General features: G+C 48.6%; 1 protein-coding gene across 1 annotated transcript; it reads left to right on the forward strand.

Annotated features, from left to right (window-relative positions):
• The first annotated feature begins 148 nt into the window (after positions 1-148).
• Positions 149-15,538, forward strand: WFDC3 (WAP four-disulfide core domain 3). The gene is made up of 6 exons (XM_043553845.1): positions 149-2,059; positions 2,521-2,652; positions 5,041-5,187; positions 12,893-13,024; positions 14,522-14,707; positions 15,325-15,538. Exons 1-6 carry the CDS (start codon positions 1,981-1,983, stop codon positions 15,339-15,341), a joined length of 693 nt encoding a protein of 230 aa, XP_043409780.1. The 5' UTR covers positions 149-1,980; the 3' UTR covers positions 15,342-15,538.
• The last annotated feature ends 1,611 nt before the right edge of the window (positions 15,539-17,149 follow it).

The raw sequence follows: 17,149 nt of genomic DNA on the forward strand, positions 1-17,149 counted from the left end.
TCGCCAGGGTCTGAGACGCCTACAGGCGCTGAGTGCGCGGTCGCCGAGGCTGCGTCCGGGGCGGGGCCGCGCCTCCCGTGTAGGCTGTGGGTGTTTGGTCCCGGAACGCTCCCCGTTGGGTCAAGGCCGGTGGAGAAGTGTGGGGCAGGAGGAGGGCAGCAGGCTCCCTGGGCTGGGGTTGGGGAGCGGAGGGGAGCACAGCGGCGCCTACAGTCCAGTCTTTGAAAGCCGTAGAATTTAATATGCCTCGTACTCATCCCCTACGGAATGGAGGGAGTGGGCCTACTACGAGGACCCGATAACCCAACAAGAGGGGGTCTGGCCCATGCCGTCCCAAACGCTTACCCACCGGGGCCCTCCAGGCCTAGACGCCAGGGGCTGCCTCTAGCATCTGAAGGCATCATAATGAAGGTTGAGTCTTGGGCCGTGGACTCCCCAAGCCGCAGGGAGCTGGGCTTCTATCCCCAGAGGGGTGATTCTGGGATGGGCAGGGGATGCAAGGGGTTAACAGCTATGGAGCTCCTCTTAGCTCTGGCTTAGAGGTAAGAGGTCCGTGAAGAGAACTGGATCGATTTATGGGTGGTAGAGAAAGTTCCTTTTACCAGGTCACAGTATGGGGGAGTAAAAAGTACACGAGTTTTACATGTAGAAAGATCTGAGTTCCAATTCAATATGATATGGTGATTAACAACATTGACTATGCAATTGGGCTGCCTACCTTTGGTCTACTACTAACTGACCCACGGTTCTTTTTGTGCCTCAGTTTTTCCATCTGTAGAGTGGGGATAATAGTACCTAACCTATAAGATTGCAGTGAGGATTAACTACATGCGGTTAATTCATGGAGAGCACTTAGAACTGTGTCGCAAGTAAACCCTCAGGCAATGTCATCTATTGTTACTATTAGTAAATTCTGGTAGCCACTACTTACTAGCTTAATGACCTTGGGCATTCTTTCTCAACCCCTCTGAATCACCTTTCTTACCTCTGCAAGATTATTGTGAGGATTAAAATAAATAATACAAATAAAGCAGATGTTAGGTCATCAACAAATGTTAATTATCTCCATGCTCCCACATCAGCCTTAAAACGATGAGGCAACTATATGGCACCAAACTCTGGCTCTATTAAGGAGATTTTTACTTTGGGCCTTGAATTTCCTCTGCCCTTTAACCTTACTGGGCTAAGCAGCGTCAGAGGATACCATTAAATATCATGCCTGCCTAAAGTCGCAAATAGTACAGACAGATAAAGTAAAAACAAGTAGAGGAAGAGGAGATAAAGAAAGGAGGGTATATATTGTCTAGACTACTTGAGTCATAGCAATTTCTTTTGGATTCTGTCAGCTTGCTTTCACACAATCCAAAAATGGCCTGTATGGCTAGAGGGACCAAGATGTAGGTTTTTGGTGCATTTGTATTAGTTGTGAACAAACTCAAACATGGCTTTACTGTAGGTTTTTTGTTTTTTGTTTTGTGTGTGTGTGTGTGTGTTTGCTGGTTCCTAAGTAGTCTGTTCCATTCTCTGTTTTCTGGGTTGCTAGGATGAACAGGAGCCACAGTACATTTTATTAGCTTTGGTTATTATTAAGTCGTGTCTCTGGTCCTTCCCTCTGTCACTTTGGCTGCGGCTGGGTCCTTCCAGAGGCTCCTTTATCTAGTGGCCCTCCCTACCTTTCCCCAGCTACTGAACAGGTTCCTCATCATTGTCCAGGGATGTTGTGTGTATTGCATTACAGAGTCTGATCACCATCATCACATGGGCCTTTTGGGAGTGCCAGGAATTTTCCCACACACCAGCGACCAGTCACTTTTCTTTTTGTCAGGAGAAGACATCCTGGGGGATATTGCACAAGGGGAGACTTTGGGGCTGGGTTTGGGCCAGTCTCCTAGTCCTGCCCTTCCTTTGGTTGATGCTCTGGGCAAGGTGTATACCTCCGGCCTGGACTAAGTGCTCATCTCACTTCTCAGCACCATCGTCATGTTGAGCTGCCTTTTCCTCCTGAAGGCATTTCTTGCTCTTGGGTCCCTGATATCCTGGGTGGCTTCTGGAGAGCATGGTGAGCTATTACTTGGATTCCTTGGCTGACAGTAATAGAAAGTGACTAAGGAGAAATTATCCCCTGCCTCTTTCTGAAGTGAGAGTCCTTATTTGTAGAAATGGTGATCCCTGTAGGACAGGACTGGATGTGTAGATTCTCAGGACAGCCAGGGTAGGTCTTCCTGGCTCGGAGGTAGGACTTCCAGTCTGGCTTACTAGAGGTTCTAGGTTTTCCCTAGGGCTCCTTAAATGGGAACAAGATCACCCCAACCTTTCCCTCTCTTTATCCACAAAGTGGCTGGTTGTTTAGTCGTGGTGGGCGCGTGTCACTGGTTGTGTGGGGGGAGGAGAAAGTGGTTGCAGAGATATTGGATAGGAACGTTTGCAGAGCCTGAAAAATCCTTGAAGTGCACTTGGCTTTCATTCCCTGTTTCTTGAGGCCCAGCCAGTTCCCCCAATCTCGCGTGCTGTCTTTTGCAGTGAAAGAAGGAGAATGCCCTCCTAATAAGAACCTGTGCAAAGAGCTGTGCTGGGGGGACGAATCATGTCCGGCTGGGCAGAAGTGCTGCAGCAACGGCTGTGGTCGGGTCTGCCGAGGAGGCATTCCGAAGGGTATGTTGGCTGGACGGGCAAAATCCAGGTGTTGCCTCTGGGCTAGAAAGACCTGGAGAGCTTCCTACCTCCTAGATTGCTCTCTCTCTCTCTTTTTTTAATGTTTATTTTATTTTATTTATTTATTTTTTTGCTCTAAAGCATTTTATTAGAATCCTTTTGACAAGACCAAGTATTTGATTACAATGAAGCCAAGTGGTCTGAATGATATTTAAATATCTCAAAATTTCTATGCAGTTTTTTTTTTCTCAAGTTCAACGCTGCTCACAGGTTAATGCAGGACAGCTAGATGAAGTTCCTAGGATTTGCTCAACACCAAATAAGACACATCCTCTCGTTAGCAAAATCCATAGGAGCCAGGGAGAAAGGACATGGCTCTTCACTCCTCATTGCTGCCCAAAGATTCAAGTGGCAGGAGCCACTATCTAGGCGACCCAGAAGTCTCAACAGCACTTCTCCAAGAGGCTAAGTTCCCAACTTCAGCCTTTCGGTCACCAGATAAGACACTGATCTGTGAAAGGGCACTGCCCCAAGTAGGCTTCTAGAATAATCATGCTAGAAAAGTAAAAAGACAACCATTGAGAAGCACAAGCAAATTTAAAGGCCCTCCTGTTGGCCCCTTCTCAGACTCAAGCATCCAGTTCTCCAAATGAGTCAGAACTTTAATGTTTATTTTTGAGAGAGAGAGCGTACGTGTGTGCAAGCTGGGGAGGGGCAAAGGGAGAGGGAGACACTCTGAAGCAGGCAGAGCAAAGCCAGATATGGGGCTTGAACCCACGAACTGCGAGATCATGACCTGAGCGAAAGTCAGACGCTCAGCCAACTGAGCCACTCAGGTGCCCCTGGATTGGTTCTTGAGATCTAGCTTGCTTGCAGACCCTCCTCCCCCTTTTGGGGTCTCTAATCACTCAGTTCCCAGTTCTTTGTCTTTTATCAGGAAAGAACACATAACAGATGATCTCTGTCTTTTATTGTTATTTTATTTATTTATTTTTACTTTTTTAATGTTTATTTATTTTTGAGAAAGAGAGACGCAGAGCATGAGCAGGGGAGGGGCAGAGAGAGAGAGACACAGAAACTGAAGCAGGCTCCAGACTCTGAGCTGTCAGCACAGAGCCCAATATGGGGTTTGAACCCACGAACCGTGAGATCGTGCCCTGAGCCAAAGTCAGGCACTTAACTGATTGAGCCACCCAGGCACCCTTATTGTTATTATTTTAATGTTTATTTATTTATTGAGAGAGAGAGAGAGAGAGAGAGAGAGAGAATGAGTGCGGGAAGGGCAGAGAGAGAGAATCCTAAGCAGGCTCTGTGCGGTCAGTGCAGAGCCCAACGCGGGGCTCGAACCCACAAACTGTGAGATCATAACCTGAGCCAAAATCAAGAGTCGGATGCTTAGCTGACTGAGCCACCCAGGTGCCCCTCTGTCTTTTATTTGAACTTGGGGTTCCTGTGAAGACTGGAGGGCAAAGTTGTGCAGGGAAGCCTGTTAAAGGTAGATGATCAAAAGGGGCACCTGGGTAGCTCAGTTGGTTGAGTGTCTGACTTCGGCTCAGGCCATGATCTCGTGGTCCGTGGGTTCGAGCCCCATGTCAGGCTCTGTGCTGACAGCTCAGAGCCTGGAGCCTGCTTCGGATTCTGTGTCTCCCTCTCTCTCTCTGCACCTCCCCTGCTCACATTCTGTCTCCCTCTCTCTCTCTTAAAAAATAAAATGAACATTGGGGCGCCTGGGTGGCGCAGTCGGCTAAGCGTCAGACTTCAGCCAGGTCATGATCTCGCGGTCCGTGAGTTCGAGCCCCGCGTCGGGCTCTGGGCTGTTGGCTCAGAGCCTGGAGCCTGTTTCCGATTCTGTGTCTCCCTCTCTCTCTGCCCCTCCCCCGTTCATGCTCTGTCTCTCTCTGTCCCCAAAATAAATAAACGTTGAAAAAAAAAATTAAAAAAAAAAAATAAAATGAACATTAAAAAAAAAAAAAAAAGGTAGTGATCAAAAGAGTAGACCCCCTGAGCCAAGCAGGCTTTCCATGCCTCAGGTAAGCTTTACACTTGATCTTAGCCAAAAGGCCGAGAAGTGATTGCCTTAGGTAAGCTTTAAACAGCTCTTTGTAAGTGTTAAGCTTTTAAGCCTCAATTTTCTCATGTGTAAAACGGGGATAATTGTTGTGAGGATCAAATGAGAGGTTCCTGGCACAGGTAAACTCTGTAAACCTTATAGTAAATGTGAGCTGTTATCACTGTCTCTGCTCTAGCACCATAGCTGAGAGTCCTAAAGAAGCTCAGGGCTTCCTTGCTTTGATTTTCCCTTTTGCTACACCCATGGGTGCCACCGGGCACCCTTCTCTCTCTCTCTCTCTTTTTTGAGTGTGTGGCTGTCTCCCTTTTTTGCTACAGGGAGGAAAGGAGATTGTCCCAGGGCTGTTCGGAAACAATCCTGTCTCCAAAGGTGCGTCACTGATGAGACTTGTCCAGGTAGAAAGAAATGCTGCGCGTTTGGCTGCAACAAGAGCTGTGTGGTCCCAGTCTCTCAACCAAAGCTGGGTAAGAAGCACTACCTCGGGCCCCATGGGCTCTTTGGGGGCCTGCTTGTTTCTTTCTCAAATAAGCCCATACCATGTTATTGCTGGTTTTACTTTACTTTGAAAAACAATAATTAAGTGCCTGCCATGTTCTGAGAACTTTTCTAAAAAAAGATAGACGAAGGGTTACCAGCCATGATGATCTGTGGTATGTGGTCCAGGCAGGCAGAGGAGGCTGCCAGGATGGAAATCTTGGCGTGTCCTTATTGGCAGGCAGATTTGAAAGCTGTTGGCTAATTCTCAATTCCCCTTGTCAGCTACAGTCTTCTCTATTAATTCTTAGCTCGAGAATCTGCAGGGAGACAGCAAGATAGAATCTCGGTACCTATGCAAGGCAGCAAGCGTTTCCCTGCTCACTTGCTTCTGAGGCCTTATGTCCCCTCTGTCCGCACCTAGGATGGCCATCTCCTACTGGAAATGTGCCCTGTTTTATTCTGGTTCTGGTAGAGAGGTGTTTGAAAGAGATTTCTCCTGCCTTTTGCAGGATTCTTATGCCCCAAATTCTCCGTTTACACATTATGTCTTCACCAATTATTTGTTGAATGTTTATTGTTTCCTAGATCTAGCATGGGCTCCGGGTATATTGTGGTTAACAAAGGGGCTCCCATCCCGGCCTTCTTGGAGCTCATGGTCTGGTGCGGGAGAAAGAGGTTTCCCAGATGAGCAGGTGAACATACACTTTCCAACTGTGAGAAGGATATGGAGGAAAACTAATGGGTGCTGAGAGATAGAAAGAGGGGGTGCTGGCTTTGGACTGGGTAGTCAAGGAAGGCCTGTCTGGGGCAGTGACATTTCACCTGGAGTTGAGGTTAGCCAGGCGAAGGGAGTGATGAGCATCCCAGGAAGAGGAAGAAGCAAGTGCAAAGGTCTCCAGATGAGGAGGAGCTTTGCCACATTAGAGAAATGGAAAGAAAGCTGGTACGGTTGGAGTAGAGACAGGGAGGGACCGGATGCTTCTTGCTGAGGATGGAGTCCAGTCAGACCAGGGGGTTGGCAGTGGGGACGCAGGAAAGGTGACACAGTGGAGAGAATTTGGAGGTCCGGAGGTGGAAGTGACAGAACTTTCTGCTTGATTGCTTGCCTCCTCCTTCGTTCCCTGAGAGGCCCTCCCCTGCCCTCCGCCCCCGCCAAAGGTATTAGGAATTGATGATGTGTCTGTCTCCTGTGTCTAGCCCCTTCTCATTTCTCTCTTGTTTCCAGATTTTTATGGTTAATTTTGCTTGTTTGTGCTTCCAAATATGTTTTATTATCATACTGTCTATCACTCCCCCCCCCCCAATACAGAGGCTATTTTTATTGGAGCGGTGTTAGATGTATACATTAATTTAGGGACAGCTGATATTTTTATGTTGAATCTTTGTCTTCCCACTGTCCAAGTGTATTTGGTGTGTTTCAGGGTATTTTATAGTTTTAAAATACCGTTTGATAGGGTAATGCCCAAGATACTTTATTATCTTCTTTGTTGTCTTAAATGGGGTCTTACATCATTCCTCCCATTATGTTTACTGAAGAAACGAACCATTCTCGCCTCTGAGTGCATGTGGCAGAATATTACAGTAGAAAAGAGTAGGTTTTGGTTCAAACCTGAGAGCCGGGTTCAAACTTGAAGGCTCACCAGTTACTGGCCAGCGTGTCCCTGGTCAAGTGTCTTCTGCTTCCCCCAGCCTCAGTTCCCTTCTCTATAAAATGGAAAGAATAAGTCTCGGAGGTTGTTGCAATGATTCAAAGTATGTAAGGTGTTTAGTAATACATTACACATTAGCTTCCTTCCTCTCGCCTACTAAGGCGGGCTTCATCAGGAGTACAGTTTCTAACCAACTCCTTTTGTCGCGAATCAGGATTGCTTTCTCCTCCCCTGATCACTCCCTCTCTGAGACCCTGAAACTCCACAACATGTGACAATCTCTTTCCTTCTGGCCAAACCTCCCCAGGCGGTGGGCCCCTTCCCTGTAACCCAGTGGGGCTGTGTCTGGCTTAGGCAGATCTTTTGGGCGCCCTGCCCATAAAAGAGAATAGAGGGTTGTACTCCTTGCCAGGACTCTTGAGGCCCAGCTCTGGAAACAGAGCCTGGGAATCTGTGTTAGGCGGGTCACTCCCTGCCAGCCGGTAGGGCCCAGCACAATCTTCCCAGTGTGTGAAGCTGCTGGCTGAATTACGGGGGCCGAGGGTGAGGCTGGCACCCAGGCAAGGCACTTTGTGAGCTGCTCTGGGGCCTGGCCAGCCCTGATGGGGATTCCTCTTCCCTTCGAGCCAGGCAGGCTGCAGTAGTGATCCCCCTGAAGATCTCCCAGAGTGCACTGGCCGAGTGGGGTTCCTAGACTGGCCGGAAGCGATCCTGGTTGCTGTGTCCATAGTTCATGACTTTTCTATAGCTTCAGTCCTGCACTGGCCCACTCACCCAATGGGACTGGTTGCTATACTCAAGGTCACAGGAAGCCGTCTGTCTTGGGCTCTGGGTGGTTCCTGCTTTCCCTCAGTTCTGACATTGCCAGAGGTTTACCATCGTCAGTGCTGGTCTGTTTGGTACAGTGGAGGGACAGTCAAGCCTCCAGGGGGCTCAGGGCAGACTCTGGGACCTGCTCCCCTCAGGCAGTTCTCGTCTGCGCCTGCATCTGAGTCTTGGCTTCTCTGCTTTCTGTGTGGCCTCGGGCAAGTCCTTTCATCTCTCTGAACCTCACCTCTGTCATCTGTAAAAGTGGAGATGAGGAAGTTTACCTCAAAGTGTGGTAATGTAGTGTCTTAGTCCTTTGGGCTGCGCTAACAGAATGTCATGGGCTGAGTAGCTTATAAATGACAGCAATTAATTTCTTATGATTCTGGGGGCTGAGAAGTCCAAGATTAAGGTGCCAGCGTAGTCAGTGTCTGGTGTGGGCCAGCTTCCCGGTTCACACACTGCCGTGTTTTCACCGTGACCTCACATGGCGGAAGGGCAATACGGGCATCATCCCATTCATGGGGGCTCCCCTCTCCTGACCTCATCACCTCCCGAAGGCCCCATCTCCTAAAACCATCACATTGCGGGTTAGATTTCAAGATACGAATTTTAGGGGAATACGAACATTCAGTCTGTATCATACAGTTTGGAAGAAATGTATTTAAAAAGCCGGAACAAAACCTACCAAATAATGCTTAACAGCTCAGACTGTGATGCCAGTGCCTCCCTGTTCAGCCTTCCACCTGTCTGAAGCCTGGCCTGTTTGCTCACTCACTTATTTGCTCATTGGAAGTACAGAAGTGTGGAAGGAGAGTCCTGGTCCAGTTTTCATTTAAAAAAAATTATTTTATTTTTTAGATAAAGCATGCACATGGGCAGGGGAGGGGCAGAGGGAGGGAGGGGGGGGGAGAGAGAGAGAGAGAGAGAGAGAGAGAGAGAGAAAATCCTGAGCAGGTTCCATGCTCAGAGCACAGCCTGATGGGGAACTCCATCCTACGACCCTGGGATCATGACCTGAGCTAAAATTGAGTCGGATGCTCAACCAACTTAGCCACTCAGATGTCCCCGGTTTTCATTTTAAAATCACCACCCTGCTGGTGTATGAAGAATGGATGGGGGCAAATGTAGCAGATGGCAGGCCAGTTAAGAGGCTGTTGTGGCAGGCTGGGGGAGAGGTGAGCACGGTTTAGACCAGGGTGGTGATGGTGTGGACGTGGGAAACTGGCAGACTTGGAGTACTTTTCAAGGTCGAGTTGACAGGTGAAGAAGTAAGTGGATGTGGGTGCTGAGGGAGAAGAAGTGTCAAGAACAGTGCTTAGGTGTGTGGCTTGAATAAGTTGAGTGATGGGAGCACTTGGGGAGGAAGAGGTATTGGAGCAAAGATTCAGATTATGGTCTAAGAGTTGTCTCCTTTGGATCCCTCATGGTCCCCTCTCTCACACCATGAAACGTGATCACTCTCCATCACCTGTGACCACTGTTTTGCTTATTACAACATGTGTATTATATCCTTTGGACAGATGGGTGGCATGGGCTCCCTGTGTGCTTGGATGACCTTTTCCTGAAACCTCACTGCTGGTTGTTGAGAAAAGAGTTAATGTAGCAGGCCTGAGATTGATGTTCTTAGAAAGGCCTGCCTGTAACATTGGCCCTGGCTGGCTCTGGGAAGTTAGATTTTTGAGAGTGTTCCTACCACCGTAACTGGTAAGAGTCGTATCTGCTAGGCAGAGAGTGCCCTGTAAAAACCCTGAGTCTCTCGTGAGCATTCCTGGTAGACAATACTTCACTTGTGTTTTCATGTGTCATGTGATTCCACTGGAAGAAGACTCTTGGTGCCTGGTTTCTTCTGGGCTTTGCCTCATGCACCTTTTCCCTTGGATGATTTTGCTTTGTATCCTTCTGCTGTAATAAATCATGGCCATGAGTCCAACTGTACTCTGAGTCTTGTGAATCCTAGCAAATCACCCAGCCTAGGAGTTGTTTTTGAGACTCCCAACACACTGGTTTATTGATACATTTTCCTAATCCCTAAAACTTTCTACCACTAGGTCTTTTCTTTTGTCAGAATTTGAGCTAAGCAAGTCCTAGCTCTTATTGATTCATTTTTGGGTAATCCTCGTGGAATGTAGGGAGTCATAATGATGTGGTTTAAAGGGCACCGGATCTAGTGTCAGGGCTGGGAATTTGGGACCCAATTCTGCCACCATTGACCTCAGGCCAATCCTGCCCCCTCTTCCTGGATGTCTGTCTGTCTGTCTGCAAGAGAAGTAGGTTTGATAGCTCGGAGGGCCTGTCTTGGCTTAAGAAGTTTTGAGGTTTTACTTTTCTGCCAGCACCTGGAGTCCTTCCCTCAGATATAGTGGAAGGTTGGAGCTGGGGCAGCAGTAAAGCCTATGTCCGAGTATTTCCTGGGCTTCATTTTTTTATTCCACTTTTTTTTGGTGATAGCTTGGGGTCTTGGGATAGAGACATATTTGCAGGGTGGTGATGACCATTCCCATCCTGACTCTCTTCCCTATTTCTCATCCTGGTTCCTGGTAAGATAACTGTGAGGTGCCTAGAAACCATGCGGTATGAGGAACTGAGCTTACCTAGTCTGGGAAAGCTGAGATGGTGAAGGGCAGAGGATCCTATCTAAGGGGGATGGCACAAGCCATGTTTTCCTCAGGTCTCTGGGGATAGGACGAGGGCCAATGGATAGAACTTCTAGAAAGCCAGATTTCAGTTGAGTATAAAGTACAAGGATGGGATAGTCCGGCTTGGAGGTCGTGACACCCCTTTCCAGTGTTTGAGCTGAGAGTAGGGAATTATTGGTAGGGATTTAGGCATCAGACATGGGGGCCCATGCTGGGCCCTGGTCAAAGGGCATATGTTCTGACCCTCAGGGCTTTAGCCTGTTTTCCAAGAGTCCATTTAATGCTTCTTGTATTTGACAAAACCCCAGGGACCTCAAGGAAGCTTGTCGTGGAAGAGAGTAGAGGTTTGGTCTCAATGCCTGGTCCCGGGGATGAGGGCAGGAAGTGCAGAGTGCTCCTGGCATTGGTCACTTTGGGGCCAAGCTCAGCAAAGTGGTGAAATCTGGGAAGGGTGCTGCTCAGTATAATTCCGTGAGGAGTTATGTTGCTAGGTTTTTCTCACCAGGAAGATTGTTTTTATGCCCAGCCTTCTTAACTGTGGATGAAAGGCTTTGTTCTTTGTTAAATAGATTTTTAGTGTTTGTCAAACAGGAGGGGAGGTGTGGAGGGGTACATCGGCAGTTACAGTGGCCATATTTTCTGGATAAAAAATCAGGTTTGAAGGGCGCCTGGATGGCTCAGTTGGTTAAGTGTCTGACTTCGGCTCAGGTCATGATCTCACAGTTTGTGGGTTCGAGTCCCCACATCAGGCTCTGTGCTGACAGCTCGGAAACTGGAGTCTGCTTTGGAGTCTGTGTCTCCCTCTCTCTCTGTCCCCTCCCCGCTTGTGCTCTCTCTCTCTCTCTCTCTCTCTGTCTCTCAAAAATGAATAAAATTTTTAAAAAATCAGGTTTGATGTGATGTGCCATTGGCCTAGAATCTTTGAAAGGGGGGCTGTTCAGGAAAATCCTGGGATGCAGGGTTATTAGACCTTGATTGTTCAGCTGCAACGTGTTCTTGGAGTCCAGCACTTGCTTTTTCCATCACGGCAGACTTCCCGGCAGCCATATGCATTTGTACTCACATATTCTTACTCAAAGGTCCTGGGCCGGTCCTGCTTTGGTTTTCTACAATGCTTTTAATTGCCTGCCACTTCTTTTCTCCATTTCAAAAACTTGAAACAAACACTGGGATGAATGAATCATGGTGAATCAGTTTGTTTTGGGTGTGACTTCTTAGGGAGTGCCTGCTCCAGAGGACCTGGCCTGGTGCCTGCGTGTTTTAAGGATGGTGTAGTAGAAAGAGTGCTTCCTTGCAAACCAAGAGGCTGAGTTGTGTCCTGCTTTGCCGCTGACTCACTCTGTAGTTCTGGGCAAACCCCTTCATTTCTCTGAGCGTCATTATCTTCATAGGGGTGGTGAAGGGGCGCATCAGGGATGTTTGGCTGTGTGCAACAGAAAATTAACGGAGTCGGTATAACATTTTTCTCATATAGCGAAAGGTCCTGAAGCAGGTACCAGGGCTGGTGTGGTGGCTCCATGATGCTAACAAGGATGAGGTTATTTTTTTCTTTCTCCTTTGCATTCCCTGACTTTGTCCTCATAGTAGTTGCCTCATGGTTGAGAAAAGACGGCTCTACCTCCCTGTGTTATGTCTGTCTTTGCACTGGAAGAAAGAGAAGTCAGGGAGCAGTTTGAAAGGAGCATTACCTGGGTCGGGAATGCAGAATTTTCCCAGCTTATGTCCTCATTTCTGGTCCCTCTAGTTACAAGGTAATGTGGGGAAGCAACTCACTGTAGCTGGCTGGGCTCATTGACTGCACAAACCTGTGGCTTTATTAGCAAGTGTTTCTGTTGTCCATGGCTGCATAACAAACACTTCCTGAACTTAGTGGCTTAAAATCCCAGCAATTGACTCTTTCTCACAGCTGTGTGGGTTGGCTGAGCTTAGTTCTCATAACCTACATGGTGCAGCCATGTCACTCATGAAGCTGCCTGCAGCTGGGAGCTCAGCGGGGAACTTGACGGTGGCTGGAATGTTCAGGATGCCTCTCTTCATGCCTCTCTTTGGGGCATCTCATCATTCTGCAGTGGAGCCCAAGCTGCTTCACAGCATAGCGGCTGGTTTCCAAGGAGGCGGTGGTGGTGGGGGGATTGTTTTAAGAGGATGAGCCCCAGTATGCAAGTGCTTACCACGCCTCTGCCTGCATCACACTTGCTGGTGTCCTGTTGGTCAAAGCAAGTCCCTTACAGCCCAGCCCAGAGACAGTATGGGAGGTGTGGCTCACTGGGGGCCACCACCTACCACAGGAAGGAGGGACGGAAAGTGACTGTGGGGCTGGCAATAGGTACGTTTGCCACAGTGGGTTAGACCTCAGCAGTGTTTCCCAGACTGCGAATCTTGAGATCAGTTTAGTAGTTGATGGCCAGCATTAAAAAAAAGAAGAAATAGACTATAGAGTATATACATGTGTGTACATAAATATATACGTTTGAGGCATGCATACGGATTAACATACACAATGAAAGATGTATTTTGCACTCAAGAGTCACAGTGAAAATAACCAGAAACACTGGGCTTGAACACCTCTGGGCCCCAATGCTATGATTCTATGGCAGAGCCTGGAGGTGAATGTCCAGCTGACCCCCTTCCGTGTAAGGAGCTGTGTGATGGGGACGTGTCCTGCCCCCAGGGGCTTAAATGCTGTAGCACCGGCTGTGGCCACTCCTGCCGTGGAGACATTAAGGGAGGTATGTTGGCTCCTTGGGGAAGAAGTCCTGAGTTCCAGGGTGGGATGGGGAGGGAGCCATCTCTGGCCTTCCTGTCTTTCCCTTTCTGGAGGGGGGGTGGTGGTGAGAGTCCTCCTAGCCCCCCAGTCCAAAGCAACCCCTCTTCCTAGGGCCCAGGGGCCCACATTGGCATTGAAAGAACTAGGGGAAGGCAGTGTGGGTTAGTAGGAAGGGTCCTGAGGCCGGAAGATGGGCAGTGTGGCTTCTGGGCTTCATTCTGCTGCCGACTGGCTCTGTGACCTCAGGGAAGCAAACTCCTCTCATTGAGCCAGCTTCTTCGTTTGTAAAGTGAGGGAGTTTCCCAAGATCAGGATTTTCTGACTGATTTCTTAGCAACACGTATGCAACAGATAAAAGCATTGCTGCTCTGATTTCTTTGTTTCTTCAATATATTAAAAAAAATTTTTTTTAACGTTTATTTATTTTTGAGACAGAGAGAGACAGAGCATGAATGGGGGAGGGTCACAGAGAGAGGGAGACACAGAATCGGAAACAGGCTCCGCTGTCAGCACAGAGCCCGACGCGGGGCTCGAACCCACGGACCATGAGATCATGACCTGAGCCGAAGTCGGACGCTTAACCGACTGAGCCACCCAGGCGCCCCTCTTCAATATATTTTAAAAAACAAATACATCTGTTTGAATGCTCCTTTTGTACCAGACTGTAGAACTCCATTAAAAAATTTTTCTTTAAGTTTATTTATTTTGAGAGAGAGAGAGAGAGAGAGCGCGCGTGCACGAGTGCACAAGTTGGGGAGGAGCAGAGAGAGAGGGAGAGAGAGAGAATTCCAAGCAGGCTCTGCCCCGACAGTGCAGAGCCTGAAGTGAGCTTGATCTCACGACCACGAGATCATGACCTGAGCTGACATCAAGAGTCAGACGCTTAACTGACTGAAGCACCCACGTGGCCCTGTAGAACTCCATTTCAGAATCACTGGCTCAGATGTTGTTTTTAGACAACATGTGGATTCCCAGGCAGGGTTCAAGGTTCTGAAGACAGATTCTCTTCCTTATGTAGCTTAGAGTTTATCAGGGAAGGTAGACGGATCAGGCATCGTAATAAATTCTGATGAAAGGCACACAAAGCAGGGCCCCAAACCTTGTCTGGCAGACAAGGCCTCCCTGAAGAAGTAACACTATAAGGCCCAGGTGTGGGGGGAGAGAGTGGTGGTCTTGACAGACTCCAAGCAGCCCCGTCCACAGAGCCGTCAAGCCCCGAGGGGCCACCATAGGGAAATCTGAGATGCCATTTGAAAACTATTGGTCCAGATGCTCTCTTGGGGACCTGCCTATTCTCAGAGGCTGTAGCTTCCTGGTTTCTCTGCCAGATGTTTGGTTAAGATCTAGTTACAGTCAGGGATGGATTCATCTGGAGCCTCTGAGTCTCAGTGCCAGTCGGAACGTGGAGTCCATGGAGTTGACTGTCCTGTCTCTTTACCTGTGCCTGTTTATCTCGCAGGGCGGAGTGGTGATTGTCCAAATATTTTGGTGGGCTTGTGCATCGTCAGTTGCATGACGGATGAGAACTGCCAGGCCGGGGAAAAGTGCTGCAAGTCAGGCTGCGGCCGCTTCTGTGTCCCACCAATTCTGCGAGCCGAACTGGCCACAAACCCCAGCCGGACCCTCAGGTCTGATTCTGAATTAGGTGAGTACAGCCTGTCATCGCTGAAAACAGCCAACTGCTAGGTGCCGAGCACTGGCTTAGGTGCCGGGCAGGGGGCTTCAGAAGGTCGAGGCAAGTTCTTGCCCTGCAGAGGCTAGTTGGGAGAAAAAGGTCATGTGTCACAGATGAGAATCCTTGAATAGACGAGCTGGGGCTTCTAGGCTCTCTGTGTGGGAGTGGCTCCTTAGGAAGGTCTTTCTGCCAGAAGTGGGATCTGATCTGGGTCCTAAAGGCTAGGTGGGCAGTGACAGAGGAAGAATAGCACAGAGTACACGCTGGACAGCGAGTCTGGTGGTTAGCAGGCACAGAGGGTGGAATGTGTGTGACATGTTTGGGGAACCGGGTGGGGGTGGGGCAAGTGTGGGTGAAGGAACAGCTGGGCTGCTTTCATGCCAGGAGATATGAGGTTGGTATCTGAAGGAGTAGAGTCTCCACCACCAGTTTGGACTGGATTATCTGGGAAGCAGGGCACCATTCGAGGCTTTGGGGAGCAACGTATGCCATGCTTCTCTAGGGTGTAGAAGGGAAACCTCTCTAGGGTAGAGGGGAGCTGGAGCCAGGAAGGCACAATTGTGACCTGATGTTTCTTCTTTTTGCAGAGACCCAGGTGTCCTAGCTGTCCTGAGCTGCTACAGGGGGCTTGTTCTGGCTGCCAGGAGAGGGAGATATCCTGGGGCTGTGACCCTCCGGGGGGCTCTCACTGCCCTCCCTGCTCTGCTTCTGTTCCTGCTGCTGCCCTGAGCGTGGGAATATAGCCGTGGATTTGGGCAATGGTGTTCGGTGCTGCTTGTCCCCAGTAAAGGCTCATGCTGACCTTCTTGTCTGTGCTGTTTGAGGGCTAGGATGAGGAGAGAGAGCTAGGGGGTCTGAGCATGGCTGCAGGATTATGGCACCTTAGGCAATCCATCCTTTCTGAGAACACTGAAATGTTGCTGCTCAGGTGGCGAGGGCAGAGGAGGGTGGGAGCTCAACCGACTTGCCCCAGAAGTCTCTCTCAAGCCTCAGGAGTGGGACCCTCAGGCCTCTTCTTGGGCCTGCTGACCTTTCTTTTATCAGAATGTGAGTTGGGCTTGGAACTGGTTTACTGCAGTCGTTTGGATGTTCCTACCTTGGACCTCCTTCCTTAGGGGCTGGCCTGTGGCTCCAAGACAGGCAGTAAGTCCCCTCCAGGTCACTTTGCTGTAGGGAGGAATTACCTTTAGGTTCTTGGAATCAATATCAGTTTTTAAAAATTATATTTGTTAGAGGGCATCTGGGTGTCTCAGTCGGTTAAGCTTTGGACTTTGACTCGGGTCATGATCTCGCTATTCCTGAGTTCGAGCCCTGTGTCGGGCTCTGTGTTGGGCTCAGAGCCTGGAGGCTGCTATGGATTCTCTCTCTCAAAAATAAACATTAAAAAAATAAAAAAAAATTATATTTGTTAGGTATACAAAATGGATCACATTCTATATCTTTGAGAAATTTATGTCCTCACATACACTCTTGTAATGGGACTCCATGAAAATAGCTAATTTAGCTAGTCAGCTCTTGTTGGACCTTAATCCGTGTACGTTTAATGTTGGCCTACTTTTGCAGGTAAATCTGGGGACAATTCTCAATAGTAGAATTCTAGGTTCTCAAATAGAGTCTGACAAAAAAGACACACACACACACAAAGCCCCTCAATCAATGTTCACTGAATGAATGGAAGAATTTTTTGAGCTGCAAGTAATAGAAAACCCAACTAACAGTGGCTTAGCCAATAAAGACATTTAATTTTCTCACATCAGAGTCTGGAGAGAGGCAGTGAGGCTGGTTCGGCAGCTTACCCTCAGCACCAATGTGCAGACTCATTCCTTCCTTCCCCACCAACCTCAGCATGCTGGCTTTTGTCCTCGAGAGGGTCACCTCACAGGTGTGGGATGGCTGCTGTAGCTCCAGACATCACAGCAGGAAGATGTAGTGGTGAAAAGACCTTCACCTCAGATGGTGCTCTCCTTTTAATGATGGAGACCATCTTCCCCAGAAGCCATCCCCTCCCCGGATTTCCCTTGTCCTCTCATCGGTCAGAACTGTTGCCACAAGGGAGGCCAGAAAAGCAAACGGGAATGGGAAAATGTGACTGTCTTTGATTAAACATGCTTCATCCTTGAGGCTGAGGGATGGCCCCATCTGTATATAAAAGCTGAGATTCTATTAGCAAGGAAGAAGGAGAGAATGACTTTGGGGTTAGGTGGCTAATGAACCACACATGTCATATTGGGTCAAAGGACACATGCATTCAAAATTTAGAAATTGCTAACGTAGGCAGGGCTTTTATAACAAGAAAAAAAGAGTAGTAGTGCTCACCTTGAATATTGCAAAGATGTTTTTGTAATTCCCAAGTCTAGTGGAAAAAGGCAAGTTACAACTTAAGAAGAAAATTCCCATCACTGCTGTCTTTTT

This window comes from Prionailurus bengalensis, chromosome A3 (assembly GCF_016509475.1).
Source record: "Prionailurus bengalensis isolate Pbe53 chromosome A3, Fcat_Pben_1.1_paternal_pri, whole genome shotgun sequence".
Lineage (NCBI taxonomy): Eukaryota > Metazoa > Chordata > Mammalia > Carnivora > Felidae > Prionailurus > Prionailurus bengalensis.

Excerpts from the sequence above, each read along its gene's own strand:
- WFDC3 (XM_043553845.1), top strand. The coding sequence starts at position 1,981 with ATGTTGAGCTGCCTTTTCCTCCTGAAGGCATTTCTTGCTCTTGGGTCC. Across the intron at positions 2,653-5,040 it reads CCGAGGAGGCATTCCGAAGG|GGAGGAAAGGAGATTGTCCC; the intron begins GTATGTTGGCTG and ends TTTTTGCTACAG. Across the intron at positions 13,025-14,521 it reads CCGTGGAGACATTAAGGGAG|GGCGGAGTGGTGATTGTCCA; the intron begins GTATGTTGGCTC and ends TTTATCTCGCAG.